The 18,155-nt window shown below is 42.3% G+C and overlaps 1 protein-coding gene across 2 annotated transcripts in view; it reads left to right on the top strand.

The window, feature by feature from the left end:
* Nucleotides 1-4,244: 4,244 nt before the first annotated feature.
* The window catches only part of pAbp (poly(A) binding protein), a 33,786-nt gene continuing 19,875 nt past the window's right edge, over nucleotides 4,245-18,155 (top strand). Inside the window, exons 1-3 of one of the 2 annotated variants that reach the window (XM_080286090.1) lie at nucleotides 4,245-4,437; nucleotides 7,126-7,233; nucleotides 8,464-8,760. In XM_080286090.1, the coding sequence (XP_080142216.1) occupies nucleotides 7,144-7,233; nucleotides 8,464-8,760 (387 nt within the window). In that variant the 5' untranslated portion in view covers nucleotides 4,245-4,437; nucleotides 7,126-7,143. Of the gene's footprint in view, nucleotides 4,438-7,118; nucleotides 7,234-8,463; nucleotides 8,761-18,155 lie in introns of both variants that reach the window. The other variant, XM_080286091.1, reaches the window with a different exon arrangement.

Below are 18,155 nucleotides of genomic sequence, written 5' to 3'. Positions count from 1 at the left end.
GTGTGAAGCATTATCACCAGATGGTAGTGTGTTCACTCAGACAGACACTTATTCCACTGCCCTGCCGTATTCACTGTCTTACCGTTACTTTATTTATTCCACCTTTCTTTTACACTAACACTGATGCGTTTAATTCTCTGACTTCCTGTATTTTGATAATTCACTGTTCTACCCTTGCTTCACTGTATCACTTTCACTGTGCTTTCACTGTCACTCACTTTTGAGACTGGGTGTAACGGCGGTCAGGTACAAGGGCGATGGGAACAACTCAGCCTAACTACTGGCGGGGCTGAGTTCCGCTGGGGACCTCCGTATTCAGGGGCCACGGGATCAAGTGTGGGGGCATCCTCTCTCGTCCGGGGCTGCTGGTGGCGAAGGGTCCCGTGCTCTCGGGGCTCGGGGTGGGAGTCTGGCCCTCTGGGCTGGGGCCGAACAGTTGCCTGAACCTCTCACTCTGGCGCCTGATGGAGGATGAGGGTCTCCGGCGTCGGGGTGTAGGGATGTCCCGCCCACGGGTCTTGCGGGCGGTCTGAAGGTCCCATGGGCTGCGGTCTCTGGTGGTCGAGGACGCCATCAGGAGTGGGCTGCGGCATCGGCCTCCATCGGGGTCTGTCAGGTGAGTCCTCTCAGGAACTGGCTGCAGTGAGAAGAGCCCGGTGGTGGTTACGGGGCCTCTCCAGTAGTCCTCCAGGCTGGGGTCTCCCTCTGGTTCATAATCTCATGTAGGGGAGTCAGCACCTGATGGAGGAGTGGCTACCGGCCTGGGCGGACTTATGTCCCTGTCGCCCGGAGTCAGGTCGCGCTCTATTTGCCCCTCCGTAGGCATTTTCTGGGGGTGTTGGGCTGTCCTCCGTGAGACTGTACTGCATTTTAGTTTCGGCCTGACTTACCCAGTTCGTGCCAGAATTACATTTTCGCAACAAGTAAAATTTCCATGTTTAGGTACTAGGTACAATGATCCACTTATCACTCCACTGTTCAGTCAAGAAGTCCCAGGATATCTTATTGGTCACTGAATAAGGCGCCATGACAGAAAGAAAACGGTACCAGCTGATGCATTAAACAGGAATGACTCAAACAAACCACCACCATCGCTGCTTGCTATGGTTGCAGGGACATCGCAGTGAATCAGTTGCCTAGACAGAGGGGTGATCGTCGTGGCACAGGCCGCCCCTAAAATATGCCTGGCCACCTCAGATTTCAGGATGAATACCCTCGTACCCACCTCCCTAGAAAGTTCTCCTCTGGTCACTTCATAAATACAGTAGCTACGGCCACTCCTTAGCCACTCCATTAGCTACGCTTCTGCAATGAGTCCTTCTCACATCCCGCATTAGCTATCCTGTCACTTCATAAACCTCTCTTCGGTCCTCAGTGACAATTTCTCACGAGAGCCGGAGCAGGTCGCTGGGTTATAATGAGCATGAACACAAAGAAGTAAAAGAGAAGGCAAACAGCAACAGACTTGTTGGCCTCCAAGGTATTTTGTTGTAGGGTAGGTTTGTTAGATGCCCTCGGCGTTCCAGCCGGATGTGGCCCATGATTATTTACTGTATATACAAGGGAATGGTTAGGGTTTAGTTCATAATGCCACCGGGAAGCAAGCAACTAAACTCATTTATTTATTTCCTTCATTCTTTCCTCTTCCTTCTGCCTATGGGTGACTCTACACTGAGTGACAAGCCAAATGATTTCCTGTACACCAGGAAAGCATTTACTACGCTGGGTGGTAACCGTACATCCAAATTATGACGCCTGGTGGTTTAGTGGGTAATTACGGCGCTGCAATCGGATTGAGCCGGTGAAGGTTTATATCCAAGGGATGGCTGGGGTTACTGCTCATGTAATGCCACTCAGGGATGAGTGAGGCTGGTCACTCATCTTAAATGTCAGGACCAACTTGCCTAGCCTCGGGCTTCTGTTCTCCTCATGAGGCAATGTAGGATTGGCTGATGGATGGATGGATTTTTTAAACTGAGGTGAAGTTGCATTTGACAGGTCGGTGATGACTGGCTGAATGCAACGTGCCCGAATAATATCGTTTTATTTCAAATAATTAGCGGTAATGTGAATTGAAACTTATTTACCAACCCAAATACAAAGATGCTATTCGGACATGAAGTTAAAAGTTTATTGTTGTTAAAGGTACAGAGTGCTTATGGAGCAAAAGAAGGTGGTTGGTCTTGCCACACACCTTCTTCAGTATGTTGCATTCAACCAGCCATCACCAACCTGTCAAGTGCATCTTCACCCCCATAAAAAAAAAAAAAAAAATGAGCATAGTCACGCCGTAAATGTCTGGACTAAGAATACTAGCCCAGGGCTACTACGCTCTTGATGGAGTAATAAGACAGGACTTATACTCAATGGTCAGGATTTTTAGTGGTTATTAAGAGGAAATGTTAGGTTTAGATTATTATTATTATTATTATTATTATTATTATTATTATTACCATCATCATCATCATCATATGCGTGTCTTACCAATCATCTACCTCGGTCCACCCAAGCCGGATCCTTGACCAGTTTTTTTTTTTTTTTTTTTTTTTTTTTTGCGTCGCAAGTCGCCAAGCATATCATAGTAATGCCAGTTTCTCATGTGGTTGTTGCTGTTCTTGTTGCTCTTGGAGAAAATGTTGACATAAACCTTCACTGCACTTACACCATTAATCCTACAACACTCATTTACACAGGGTATGCTCTCATGCTGCCCCCACACCCGATAAAAAAAACTCTATTCATTTCTTTGCCCCCCCCCCACCGGCCTATTTCTTACCCCCCTCTCTCTCTCATTCCAGACGACTACACACAGCTTAGGAAACGCCTTTCTTATCGGTGGAGTTAATGAAGGCTATATTTAACTTTAAGTAAAAACATTTGGCGGTAATAATAATAGATTATAAGTCACCGGAGTGAAGTGGTCAACCCAAAAAATGTCCGTCTTTTGAGAGTAGGGGACAATCACGAACACATACAAGCATAATTGACAAGGGGAAGGACCAGCACGCCTGTTAAAAGATGAAAGTAACTTTGGTCATTCTCGCGTTACCCCTATTTCAATGGAGTCTTATACTAACGGAGTTCTGTAGTGGTCCTCTCTACAACAGCCACCAACCAAGGAATGACGGAAAGTCTCCCCCCCACCATCTATCTAAATGTCTATCTATCTATCTATCAATCTATCCAAGTAATGCTCTTTCTGTCCATTTCTGCAGCATTTCAGTCCATTACTTCTGTTCCATAAATTAATCAGCGCATCACCACCGCCTCACGGCTTTTTGCGACATTTGGTCGCCTACGATGACCTGTCGTCAGGACACGGTACTATACAAGAGGATATCCTCTCATCTTCCCAAGTGAGACCTACGCCTACCACGAATTAATGGTCCAGATGGTATACATAATGCATAGTCCTCCAACTTTTCCATGAAATGTGCATGGCGGCAAATATTCTTATGAGAATACAAGAATGGGTTTTATAGAGTTACTTACTCTCTGGGACTTCAAATTATTGCTAAAACTTCTCAATATATAGCTTGCGGGCACATTTTGATTTACACTTTACGTTCCTTGTCTGTGTCCTTGAATATATGAAATGATGGATTAACCGTCTTCATTCACATTTCGGCACAGTCCTTGTTACTTACTAGCTGTAATATTCCAAGCAAAAATAAACCATTCTATATAATCATATTTAATCATGCATATTTAAATCCGTGTTAAGCTAGCAATGCCTACATGGATGGTGAAATAATTTAACTGGAGCGATGTGTTAAAGACGACGAAAAGTTAAATAGTTTCTATTTAGTGTACGATAATAGATTTGTCGAAATTTTGCACAAATATTTTACAACAGCATGAGTAGAGATTTGTTTTATACATATATAGTGTTATTACTGGTTTACCAAACTCAACATTCAAGTCGACTTGTAACTTTTCAAAAATCGTACAAGATATGACAATGAGCACCCTGGAAGGTGAGCGAGATTTAGGCGGATTAATACAACTTTCACAAGACAGATCTGGTTCCATCTTTTCTTTAAGGCAAGGAACATTTTACAATCAGGTGTTCATACATAGTTAGGATTTCTGTTCCTGTATTATAAGCAGAGTTTAGTTTTGTATTAAAGTAGCAATTATTAGTATAAAATGGTAAACACTGTCGAACTAGTTGCCCGAGCGGAATACTCTAGCGGCACTAGGACCCGAGGTTATATAAGGTGGTGCCTCGGCCATTTTATTTACCCCTATTACATTAAACGTAGGGTCTGTTCACGCGTGGTTGTGTGTCGCTATTTAGTATCACACACACCATCATCTTTGTCAAAAAATTTAAAAAATAACAAAAAAATCATAAAATCTAAAAAATCCCATAAAAATTGCAAACGGTTTAGGAACAGAAGTTGAAATAAGAAACATCTTGTGTGCGTGACGTTGGTGAGTACAGACGTAGCGGTTAATTGGGCACAGTTTCCTTTTATTGCTTATATTTATGATCCTTTCCTATATTAGTTGATTTTTTTGACGTGAAATATGAGTTTGTGTGTCCATATATGGTAGTGCGAGTCAGCATATGGAGATTGGAACTGTGATCAGGTGGTGTCATGGCGCCTCGTGGTTCTTGCCCCATATTTTGCAATAGTTTCCCAGTACAGCACGTTTAGGGCATTCAGACAGTACTATTACTGTACTGGGTAGGCCAGCATGGCGGCAGTATAGTTTGGCTAGGCTGTTTTGACTGGTTAATGCTTAGTGTATAGTAGGCAAGAATATTTGGTATGGCGTAATGTTGATCTTATTGTTTGCTGGCTCATTTCTCAAGATCTGATAAGGGTATAGTCACAGAGCCTGTTTTCCCAAAGATAGATGTGTTATGTGTTTTGAGTTTGTGGTGGTAGAATACAATGTATAACTGGCTGGGGAGGCCAGTGGTGCTCCTCAGATATTAGTGGCAATAGTCACTTCAGCTTTTTTATGGCCGTTATTTAATGATTGATACTAGGAATTCCAGTAGTGTAGTACACTATTGATATTTTGTTTGATCCCAAAAGATGTTAAAATTTCCAGTATTTAGAGTAAACAGACATTTAGTTTAAGCAGCAGAATTATGGTTGACTGCATATTTCCATGGTTATCCTCTATATTATTCTAATCAGTTTTTTTTATGGTAATTGTTTACTGTTGATTTTGTTTTCCCATTTTTATCAGTGTTCATTCTGATAAGTTTTTCTCGAGCATACTGGCAGATTTTCTAACTTACTCAGTTTGAAGTATAGTAATACCAGCCTAATCTTATATACTTATAACAAAGCCTAACCAATCTTAAACTAACTTAACAAGGCAGTTTATCTGTCCTTACAAAAAGTAACCTAACCCAACCCAATCAAACCTAACAACCTAACCTAAGGGGACAACCAAACAAGCCAAAGTGGAAAACAACTTCAGCTTTGTTGCATAGCTGCAAAAGGGTGAATTAATGGACAAACATAGTGTAAAATGGATGTAGTTTCTTTTTAGTAGGTTATGTGCTTGGTATCCCACTATGGGGGGGGGGGACCATTTATAATGGACTATTGTTTTTAGCAGATCAGGCTTTCCCCCATTTTGTCATTTACAACAAGGGTCTGTTGTAATGCAGAACAACTGAACGTGGTTAACCCATGCTAGGATATAGCGATCACTTAGACCCTGCTGAACACTGCAAAAACTGAACAAAAAGTTGCTTGAGTGAGGTGATGAGCAAACTTTCCAACCAACCATTTGTAGCAGTAAATTCTAATTGAATTTTGTGTACATTAATGACTGAAAATATTTAGTTAACTGTACAGTATTATAGTACAGCACACACCGTAGACAACTGAACTTCAGTGGCTTGAATATAGCCTTTTGTGCATCCACCAGACAAGCTTTAGCATAGGTAAATGTGCACTGTACTGTAAGCAACAGAAAGACCTTACTAATTCAGTTCAGATTTTCACCATTTCTGTATTTTTGACTGTTTTCAGGGTGGTAAATTACATTTTCCTGCTGAAAAATTCTTCCCCTGTCATCACATACCTTAAACCATACCTACGATTGTTTCTTGCATAATAAAAGAAATTTAATCAAAGGTGGATTTCGATTCCCTTTTCCCAGCAGGAGGTTAGGTTAGGTATGGTTGGTTAAATTATTAGGTACAGTTGAGCCAAGTTAGGTTAAATAAAACACCTTGGTTAGGACAGTTTCTTCCTCCATAACATTCATGAATCAAACTCGAGTTGTCACAGCAGAACATCTAAATACTAGGGGGAAACAGATTTAACAAGTAATGTTCACTACTCCAGAAATAATCAGAAAAATATAAGACTATCAGGAAGAACTCATTTGATAAGGTGCTTCTGCTGCATCAAGTTTAGTGTAAGCTTACCTTTAGTACTGTAAGTAACATAACCTGGATTTCTCAAACCCCCCCCCCCCCCACTGCATGAACATTGGAAAAGTAAGCCCTCAATATATTGAACTGGGGGGGTGGGGGCCAGACTACATGGCCACCACCCATCCTGCTAAAATACCAACACAAGTTACAACTGACTCTTATTTGCTCTCAGTACAGTGTAGCCCCCACACCAGACACATTTTACATTATCACAAGTTCATCAAACTTAGCAAAACTCCGGGAACAGCCAGTTGATTTACTGTGTCCACTGGGTTCAGTTAGGTCAGCCTGGGAGTTGCAACATCATAGCCCGAGATTTGTACTAAATCTTTTTTGGTTGATACCTGATGGGATTGTGTATGTTCAAGTTTATCTGTTTTGTACGAGTTTATACTGTGTTCCTTGATACCACATGGAAACAAAAATAGTATGCTTGATTTATGTGGTATGGTGGCCATCACTCAACATCGTAGCCCCAGATTTGTACTAAATCTTGTTTGGTTGATACCTGATGGGATTGTGTATGTTCAAGTTTATCTGTTTTGTATGAGTTTATACTGTGTACCTTGATACCATATGGAAACAAAAATAATATTGTACTTGATTTGTGTTAGGTAATTTGTGGACAGTATTACGTTATAGTATTAGTACTTTATGAAATGAAATTCAGGATGTATGGTCTTCAGAACTTATACTAATTTAGATTTCAGGTGTGACTCGGCAGAACCATGAATCCCAGTGGTCCCAGCTACCCCCTTGCCTCTCTCTATGTAGGTGATCTTCATGCAGACTGCACAGAAGCCATGCTCTTTGAAAAGGTAGGATTTCTTTTGTTTGTGGATTATGTATTTTTGTAGATACAGTTGAAGTGAAATTTGGGTAGCTAATGTTCATAGTACAGAAATGAGTACATTGAGGTTGAAAGTAGAAATATTGCAGAAGTGAGGAACCAAAGACTAGAATCCTGCCAGGTTTTTGAGAGAAAGAGAGAGAGAGTCGCCAACTCGAGATTGTAGATTTTGAGATGCTTGGACACATTGCATTAGACTGAAGATCATAGGCAGAAAGAAGCTTCCAGAGTTGACTTGTTGCATTAATGGACTGGGAATATTGGTTAACTCTTAGACTAGAAAGTTGGACACAAAAGGGATGAGTTTACTGCCAGAAATGATTCAGAGGTGTGGGGGTATTCTGGTGGGAGTCATGAAGATTGAGAACTAGCAATGTTAGGCTGTCCGATTTCTTAAAAATGGAGGTGATAGTGTGGTGCTCTTGGGTGTCTGCCCTTTCCTCTCCTCCATTTTTCTTTCCTTCTATCCACTTCTGTCTTCCTTTCCTTTATTCTTTCCTTGTCCTTCTGCCTACGGGTAACTTTACACTCCCACATCTGTGTTTCTTTCCTTCTGCCTGTGGTTGACTCGACACTGAGTGACGAGCCAAATGGTTTCCTGTACAGCAGGAAACCATTTACTACACTGGGTGGCAACCATATAACCAAATTTTGGCGCTTGGTGTTTTAGTGGGTAATTACAGTGCTCCAATTGGATTGAGCCGGTAAAGGAGTGGTTGGGGTTTATTGCTCACGTAATACCACTCGGGGATGAATGAGGCAGGTCACTCTGATCTTAAATGTCAGGGCCAACTTGCCTAGCCCCGGGCTCCTATGCTTCTCATGGGGCAACGTAGGATTGGATGATGGATGGATGGGTAGTGTTGATGTATACTTCAGCATTCCAATTGCAGTGACAATGCAGATTGGCAGGTTGGCACGGAAGGAGGGTTTTTGGTAAAGTGAAAGTACTCTTTTATCCTTTTGAATGTAAGGTAGTGTTGAAGAATGGGTAGAGTCAGATTAGTTTTCAGGTGAACAGATAAATCATTCTAAGAAGCCGGAAGTGATCATGTGTAGGCCTACTCTTTTTGGCTAATGGTTGTTTTGTGATGGTTGATTGAAGTGAGTACAGTAACATTCTAGATAGCTGCATTGGCTAAGAGTGTGGTAATATGTATTATAGTTCAGCTTTATAATGTATTAATAAACTTTCCAGTTCTCCTCTGCGGGGCCTGTCCTATCCATCAGAGTATGCAGAGACATGATCACAAGGCGATCGCTTGGATATGCGTATGTCAACTTCCAGCAGCCAGCAGATGCAGAACGTGCCCTAGATACTATGAACTTTGATGTGATGAAGGGCCGTCCCATCCGCATCATGTGGTCTCAGCGTGACCCATCTCTTCGCAAGTCGGGTGTTGGCAATGTCTTCATCAAGAACCTTGACAAATCAATCGACAACAAAGCCATGTATGATACATTCTCAGCCTTTGGAAACATCTTAAGTTGTAAGGTACGTTGTCTAAAAATGTGTACTACTGTAAATATTTATCTATGCAAGTGGATACAGGCAGTTTTCTTCATTAAACTGTAGTAAACCCTCACTTTAGCAGACGAGAGTTGGATGTAACTGACACTATGAAAGTCACCAAACTTGGTGTGCTATAACAAATAATGCCCATTAAATAGGGTGTAATGGTTCTTAACCCTAGATAGGTAATGTGGGGTATCAGAAACCCTGGTCCCCGAAATTTAATTTTTTAAAAATATGAGCATAAGGTCTACAGATCTGTCAGTCTTATTACCTTCCTGCCTAGTGAAGCTCTTCATGGGGATGATTGGGTTATAGCTGTGCCTGGCTCTGATTTGGCTCTATAGAGCCATTGGGGTATGTCATACCCCAGTTTACCTATAATGTAACCTCAGTTTAGCCCTCATGTGATTTTTTTTTATTTTAGTTTGCTGTCTTTCTCCTTTTGTATACAGAAGGTCCCAACATAAGTCTACCGCAAGCCACCCACCCAAGGAATCACAATATTACTTTTCAGTTTGCAAAATTTAATTTTAAAATTTATACCGTACCTAAAATTTTGCCCTTTTCTGAAAACTTTAAATTTTTTTTTTTTATTTAAACTTTATCTTTTCTGGCCGTGTTCAAAGATAATGAGTTGAATTATTTGTATATTGAACCATTTTGAAATATCTCTGAGTATTTTTGTTTTATTTTTTTTCGTAGAGTACATCATACCCCACTTTACCTAATATAGTAACAAAAAAGTTTACCTATCCAGGGTTAATACATGTTTCCCATCCCATTTACTCCAGCCTGGCCTGAAATTACCCTCACCCCATCGTGACTGCAGAGTTTTAAGATTATTGTATAGTAATATAGTAACAGTGAAAGCTCGATTATCCGCATTCGGAATATCCATATTTCAGCATGTCCAGGTTGTGACTGAATGGTAGTGGTACGGTAATATGTAATATTATCCGTACAATGGCTCTCGTTTAAACAGCAAGCGTCTCGTTGCTAGCGAGCGAGCCACAGGTAAGCAGGAGTGAGTCTGCCCTCCACTCATGCCTCCCTCTCATGGCCCTCTCTTGAGAGTGGTAGAGTGGAGTTTGATGAGGCAGTAGTAGTAGTAGTTGTTCCCTAGGCAGTCTGGCCGAACAGCCCCGAGTCCCTTAAGAAGGCCATGGCTGAGACCAGGCATTCCCACAGAGCTCTCAAAGAGTGTATGTTGTGTTTTTGGCGTAGGTAATTGTACAGTGCAGTCTTCCATAATGTGCTTAATAGTATGGGGTGCTGTGTTGCATCCTGGACAGGCATCAGCGATGGAGTCATCCAGCCTCTTTTGGTAGCTTAAGAGGGCTAGATGGTGCCCACATCTCGGCCTGGCCAGGTGGACCCTATCCTCATGAGGGAGATAAGATTCAGAAGGGTGGATGTCAGGTGGCCGTGCATGCTACTGTGTGTTGTCTTTAAGTGACTGAATGAAGCGGCAAGTGATCTGAGTGTGGATATGCTTCTGGAAGCTGGTCTGAGGGGGGAGAGACAACAGTATTTGTGTATGGTATCGTGTGCTGGGTATTGTTTTGATGTTCCTTGGTGTGGGTGGATGTGCTGCCATGTAATATAGTGGATGTTGTGGGTTTGTGGAGGCTGCAGCAAGAAACTGGGTACCTCTCATGTCTAGGTGATCCTTGACTTTGAGGACTTTGGTTTCTTGATGTAGGTGGTCTGTGGGTGTAGTAGCTGTGCAGCCTGCGATTATTTTTAGGGCCTTGTTCTGTAGGTCTGTAGTGTGTTTTGGTGAGGTTAGAAGCCCAGGCAGGACTTGCGTAATTCATCACTGAACGTATGTATTGTTTGTATATTGTGGTGGTGGTTTCTTAGTTGTCCGAATGTTGTATGGGCAAGTGACTTCAAAGCATTGAGTCTTGGTGTTATTTTATTTTTAATGTTTGTGATGTGTGGTTTAAATGACATTGATGTATTGTATGTTACACCAAGGATTTTGGGGGTGTGTGTGGTAGGGGAGTGTTGTTTATGGTGAGGTGTGGGGTGTGACTGTGTTCTGCTGTCCAGTTTGTGAGAAGAGTCACTGTAGATTTGGCTGGGGCTATTTTGAGCCTGTTTGTGTTGAACCATTCGTGTAGTGTCTTGAGGTAAGGTTGAATGATGTGTGCAGCTGTTTGCGTTTTTGTGCGTACACGTAAGTGTTATATCATTTGCATAGGAAGCTGTGTGTATCTGTGGGGTGTGGGTACGTCGTGCATGTATAGGTTAAAGAGTGTAGGGGACAAAACAGATCCTTGGGGGACACTGTGAAGTTTCTGATGTTAGAAGACTGACCGGCATATGTTACGTGTGCACATCTGCCTGCTAAGTAGTTTGCCAGCCATCTTTTTGTGTTATTGTGCATGTTTGTGTTGAGTATTTTGTTTTTGAGGTTGTGGTGGGGGATGGCATCAAAAGCTTTGCTAATGTCTAGTGTGACTAGGAGTGTTCTGTGTGGTGGCCTAGCTGAATTCATGCCATCGAAAACTGTGTAAAGTCTGTAAGGAGGTGTTTGTGGAGTGTAGTGGCCTAAAGCCATGTTGTGACTGGGCTAGGGAAATGTGAGGTGTGACTAGTTGTAGTACCAGTTGTTCAGTGACTTTAGAGGGGATGCAGAGGAGTGTGATGGGGCGATGTGAGGAGGGTAACGTGGGGTCTTTGTTGGGTTTAGGGATAGTGATGATATTGCCATGCTTCCAGATGTTGGGTAATATGTTGTGCGAGTAGCTGTAGTTTGATATGTTGGTGAGGTATGCCTTGTGGTCCTAGGTGTTTAAGGTGAATGTTGCTTATGTTGTCTGGTCCACAGGCAGATGAGTGCTTGAGGTTGTTAATGCTGTGCTTCGTCTGGTTGTAAGTGAAAGGTGCGTAGTCTGGGTCTGTGGGGAACTGTCTCTTATGTCGGATGATACGTCGGTCTTCGGGATGGGGGTTTAGATGGCTGACTTGTGAAAAGTGATTGATGAGTGTGTTTGCTTGTTGTTTGTTTGAGGGTATGGTGTCTGTTGTTGTGATGGCAGCGTGTGATTGTGTGGTGTTGCTGTTGGAAAGTGTGATGCTGTTTAGTGTTTTGTAGAGTTTGCTGATGTTTGTTTTGTGGTCAAGTTACAGTTAACACTTCCTGGAATGCCGAAATGACATGGAATATTACCTACCAGCTCAATACATCATTTGTATTGGTGAACACTGTCATCACTACTTATATTATTACAAATGTGTTTGGAGTGAGTACTGTATACAGTACTCTATCATCATCATGAGTACTCTATCCAAACACAAAATAAAATAGTTGGAAAAATACATAAATTGGTAAGGTCTTTCTGATGAAGGTTAAACATACATTTTGTGCCCATTTTTTTGTTCATTTTTGTGGGCATATGTGAAAGAGAGAGTATTGATGCAAACAGTAATGTATTCCATTATCCCCTTAACCCCCGGCATTGAACAACCCTTTACAGTACTGGTGTCAGTGACGTGGAGTTAGTGTGAGCTATAAAAAGCTGTGAACAATTATGGGAAGGGAACGAAGGTTGCTGGTATGTTTACACGACTCAAAGCTACTATTCCAGGCAATCAGGCGGTCTCTTAATCTTAGATGTTTTCGCCCAATTGGTAAATGCATCATAACTTTATAAATTCTTCTGTGAATCATGGCAAATCATAGCAAATCATAGCATGGGTTTAGGAAGCTAAAAAAAACACATTGCTAGGTGCGCCAGATGATTCGGTTCACATCATTCGGAAAATTAAATGGAAGAAATTTAATCCATCTTTGAGTACGTAGAGTAAGTTTCTTCCATTCATCTGAAATCAATATATTTTTCTTAAAGATGGGAAGAGAATAGTTGGGTGCACCTAGCAATGTGTTATTTGGCTTCCTGAACCCATGCTATGATTCAAGGAAGAATAGATAAAGCTACGGTGCATTTACCAAATGAGTGAAAATATGACATTAAGCGATGGCCTGACTGCTTGGAATCGTAGCGTAGGGTTGTGTAAACATACCAGTGATCTTCATTCCCTAACCATGATTGTTCAGATTTTTTTATAGCTCGCACTATCTCCACATCACTGACACCGGCATTGTAAAGGGTTGTTCAGTGATGGGGGTTATTAAGAGGATAATGGAATACATTACTGTTTGCATCAATACTCTTTTGCATATGAACAAAAGAATGAGAGCTATGTGTACATTTAACTTTCATCAGAATGACCTTACCAATTTATATTCCTCCAGTTATTTTATATATTTTTCTGACACTAAGTTAGGTAATGTTTGGTTAAATTATTAGATACAATTAAACTCGGTTAGGTTAGGTTTAGTTAAATGCTTAGGACAGTCCCTTCCACCATTATGCGGAGGAATCAAAGTACAAGAGCTGTCAGAGCCATACAGCTAAAAACAACAGGGAAACAGAGTTAACAAGCAACACTTATTTATGGGTAATGCATTACAGTATCAGTGGTTCATGGGCTACACAATTACCGGTAAATGTCATTCTCTAGAAGGCTTCAAGAATTAGCGAATTTCAAGAATAAGCGAGGGGGCTTGTAATGTCACCCTCGCTGATTGGGGGAGTGGTTACTGTACTGTATGATACTATGCAAAATTGTAATCAATACAGTACTATACCTGAATCTGAAAAATGTAGAAACTAGTGAACATATACAAGTGTAATGAAACAGTAGGCCTACAAGTCACAGATAACACATCTTGGACTTACGAGATGATTCCAGACATCTGCTGATCAAGACTAGTAAATGGGACTATTTCTCAAAAACTGCCAAACTGTCGGATCTACTGAATAATCAACTGCTGAATATTAGGACTTTTACTGTACTACTTTACCCTTCAGTGGACATGGGTTCAGAAATTTGCGTGCTCCCTGGCCGGCCCAGAGACCATTTTTTCAGTTTAAAAATCACCCCCCCACAGATGTGAAGAATTGTCTGGTGCGCTTGGCAATGTGGGTTTTAGTTTCCCAAACCCATCCTGTTATTTGCTGATTCATGGAAGAATTAATGGAATTACAGTGCATGTGCCTTAGAGTGAAAACATCAAGTGACCGCCTGACTGCTTGGGATGATAGCATAGGGTCGTGTAAACATACCAATGACCTTCGTTCCCTTCCCATAATTGTTCACAGTAGTTTCATAGTTTGTGTTAACTAGTAGTCACTGACGTTGGTACAGTAAAGCGATGTTCAGTTCCAGGGGCTATTAACTCCTTTGCCACGAGGGTGACTAATCTTGCATATTACCATGTACGAGGCTTCCCCTCCCTCATTCCCCCACACTACTTTTCCAGGGAAAAGCTGCTATCTTGCAAAATAGCTATGGTGTTTTGTGGGTTTGTGTATACGTGTGTATGTGAGTATACACCTTTGTGTGTAAGACTGAATCTGTCACTGGTTGTGCTTGTTATAAGAATAATATAGATCAAAAAATATTTTTGAATAGGTTCATAAAAATTACAGCACAGTGAAAAATGCTTCCCCCTGGGGGTAGGGGTTTTTTTCAAGAATACTCCCCCAGTATCCCTGCTTGTCGTAAAAGGCGACTAAAAGGGTTGGCGGAGGGTTAGTGCCCCTCCCCGGAAAACAACTAACTAAAAAAAACAAACAAGAAGCCTCGGACAAGGACTGACCAAACGTTGACGACCCAGGACCGGACAAAGGACTTGGTAATGTGTACATGGAATGTAAGAGGAGCGAATGATGAAGTGAAAGAGAGAGAGATTGTCCAGGTGCTTGAGGATGCGAAAGTGGATGTATGTGGAATAACTGAAACAAAATGGAGAGGAGAAAGTGTGAGAGAATGGGAGTATGGATGGGGTATATGTGCAGGAGTAGATGAGAATGAGAGGGCAAAGGAAGGAGTGTGTATAGTTGTGAGTAAAAGATGGAAGAAGAGCATAAGACAGTATGGATCAGTTGGGTCAAGGATTGTGTGGGTAAAGTTGAAAGTTGGAATACAAATGTGGGCGATTGTGTGTGTGTATGCGCCAACGCAAGATCGTGCTAGAAGAGTGAGAGAAGAGTTCTGGACAAATGTGGAAGTGTGCATGGAAAAGTTTGGAAGGAATGAGAGAGTGTTTTTGATTGGTGATATGAATGGTAAAGTTGGTAATGTGAAGGTGGATGGAATAGTTGGTGAGTGGGGTGTGCCTGCTGAGGTAGATGAGAATGGGAGTGCGTTAGTGGACATTTGTGCTGGGAGGGGGTTGGTAATAGCCAATACCCTCTTCAGGCATAAAATGATCCACAGGTATACATGGCGAGTGATGAGAAGGGTGGGTGGTGAACTGAATGAAAGGAAGGCAATGATTGATTATGTGTGTGTGGATGAAAGGATGCGAAGATGTGTAAAGGATGCAAGAGTGTATAGAGGTTGGGGGAGTGGACTTTCTGACCACTACTTGGTCGTGGCCAGAATTAGGATGCAAGTAAGATGGAGGAATAGAAGAAGGGAAAGACGAGAGGAAGGAGTAGTTGCAAGGAGTAGTTGCAAGGAGAGTGGAAAGGTTACAAGAGGATGAGAAAAAGGTAGAGTATAAGAGAGAAGTGGAGGAACGATTGAGCAAATATGAATTGGAGCAGATGGGAGACGTGGAAGGTGTGTGTAAGATATTTACAGAAGAAATATGTGCAGCATGTGATGTGGTGTGTGGAAGGAAGAGAAGACGGAGGGGGGTGCAAGGAACAGTGTGGTGGACTGAAGAGGTGAAACAGGCAGTGGCACAAAAGAAGAAAGCATACAATGAATGGATGAGAAATAGGGGCGTGGAAGAAGTTGAGAGGCGGAAGAGAGAGTTATATGTGGAAAGGAAGAGAGAGGTGAAAAGATTAGTAAGAGAGAGTAAGAAGAGAGTGGATGAGGAATTTGGAAGGAATTTGAGTGTAAAGTGGAGGGACTGTAAGAAAATGTTCTGGAGAGAAGTGAAAAGAGTAAGACAGGGTGGAAGTGAAGTTAGCAGGGGAGTGAAAGATAAAAATGGTAGATTACTAGTGGAGAAGGGAGAAAAAGTGAGCAGATGGAGAGAACACTTTAAGGAATTGTTGAACGTAGAGGATGGAAGTAATGCGAGTATAAGTGGCTGGGGAATGGCTGGGAGAACTAGGGAGGTGAGAAGACAGGAAGAAATCAGTAGGATAGAAGTTGTGGAAGCAATGAAGAAAGTTAAATCGGGGAAAGCCCCAGGAATTGATGGAGTGTGTGGTGAAATGCTGAAGCATGGGGGAGAGATAGTAGTAGAATGGATGTGGAAGATGTGCAGATTGGCCTGGGAGGAAGGTAGAGTCCCGGAGGATTGGAAGTCAGGTATAATTATTCCCTTGTACAAAGGAAAAGGGGAAAAAGAAGTGTGTGGTAATCATAGGGGCATTTGTCTTCTTAGTATAATAGGAAAAGTGTATGGTAGGATACTTATAGACAGAGTTAGAGAAGGAACAGAGAAATTAGTTGGAGAAGAACAGGGAGGCTTTAGGAAGGGAAGAGGTTGTGTAGATCAGATATTCATTCTTAGATCTTTAGTGGAAAAGTTTCTAGAGAAGGGAAAGAAGTTGTATGCGGCTTTCATGGATTTGGAGAAAGCATATGACAGGGTGGATAGACAAGGATTGTGGAAAGTGTTAAGAATATATGGAGTAGATGGGAAGTTGTTGAATGCTGTGAAGAGTATGTACGATGGTGCGAAGGCTGCAGTGCGTGTGGATGGTGAACTAAGTGAATTTTTCTCTTTGAAAGTTGGTTTGAAACAGGGATGTGTCATGTCTCCATGGTTGTTCAATCTGTACATGGATGGGGTAATAAAAGAGGTACAAGGTAGGGTAGTGGATGTTGGAGTGGCCCTGGTGAGAGAGGATAGTGTTTGGAAACTCCCTGTACTGTTGTTTGCAGATGATACTGTGTTGTTGAGTGAAGACGAAGGGGAGCTGCAAGGCTTGGTGGATGAGTTTGGGAGAGTGTGTAAGAAACGGAACCTAAAGGTGAATGTAGGGAAGAGTAAAGTGATGGTCTTTGAGAGAGGTGAAGTCAGTGAATGTACAGCGAGGTTGGATGGTGAGGAATTGGAAAATGTGAGTACGTTTAAGTATTTGGGTAGTGTGATGAGTAAGGATGGAGGTTTGGAGGGTGAAGTGCTTGAAAGGGTACAGCAGGGAAGAAAGGTTGCTGGTTCCTTGAAAGCAGTGATAAGAAACAGGGAAGTGAGCATGGAAGTAAAAAAGTTACTACATGACAGTATTGTGATACCAACTCTAACATACGGAAGTGAAGCTTGGACATTGTTGGAAGGACACAAGTCAAGAGTGAGAGCAGTGGAAATGAGTTATTTAAGAGGAGCCTGTGGAGTCACGTGGAGAGACAGGCTGACGAATGAGGATATAAAGGAGCGTTGTGGTGTGGATGTGGATGTGATAGGAAGCGTTGTGAGGAACACACTGAGGTGGTTTGGCCATGTGGAGAGGATGGAGGGTGAAAGACTGACAAAGAGAGTGTATATGAGTAAGGTGGAGGGTGGAAGAGGGAGGGGGAGACCGAGGATGAGATGGAGGGATGGGGTGGAGAGGTATATGAGAGAGGGGGGTGTGAGTTGGGAGCAGGGCAGTGAAATGGCGGGGGACAGGGCGACTTGGAGGCGATTTGTTTGTGGCCACCCCAAACGGGATTGAGGCGTCTGGCAATAGATAGATAGATAGATAGATATATATATATATATATATATATATATATATATATATATATATGAATCAGTTCAATGTACAGTAGTTACCTGTTAGAAATTTTTCCTCTGAAGTCTGATCTGGGCCTACATTTTCTTGGCCTTCACGCCCCTGCTTGGCCCAGACTGTGGCGTATCCTGGCTGTGCCATTAACATAACAGTACAACATGCTTCTGTTCCAGTACATGTGAATGCAGGGCATGGAAACTAAAGGCTGATAAGTGTACACACACTCAAAAAAGTATCCTTACACCTTCTGCATGATACAAACTGACACCATGAATGAAACATCTGATAACAGCCTCCCTCTAGCCCTAACGAGAGAGCTGGATTGTTCAGTGCGAAACTCATCGGATCCCCCTGTAACAATACTTTTTTGAGTGTAGAGAGGCGGCTTGCAGTCCTAATGGACCCAGGATCGAATCCCGGTTGGGGCAGGGAACAGTTTAAGGATTTGAATTTCCTAAAAAGCAGACTTTCCTGATCTATCAGATGACCCGCCGACATGTAAAAGTACCCTCGCTAATACCAGTACACCAGTCCTGTATGAGACAGCCCTAGCATGTATTCAATATGGACTCTGGGTGTTAGCGCCGAAGTGGTGACATGTGGAGGTGTAGGAGG

The sequence above is a fragment of the Coenobita brevimanus genome, chromosome 110 (assembly GCF_032717465.1).
Source record: "Coenobita brevimanus isolate Jiangsu-jjx chromosome 110, ASM3271746v2, whole genome shotgun sequence".
In the NCBI taxonomy this organism is placed as follows: Eukaryota; Metazoa; Arthropoda; class Malacostraca; order Decapoda; family Coenobitidae; genus Coenobita; species Coenobita brevimanus.
Note: the sequence above shows the minus strand (reverse complement) of the source record. Positions and strands in the feature narration are given on the sequence as shown.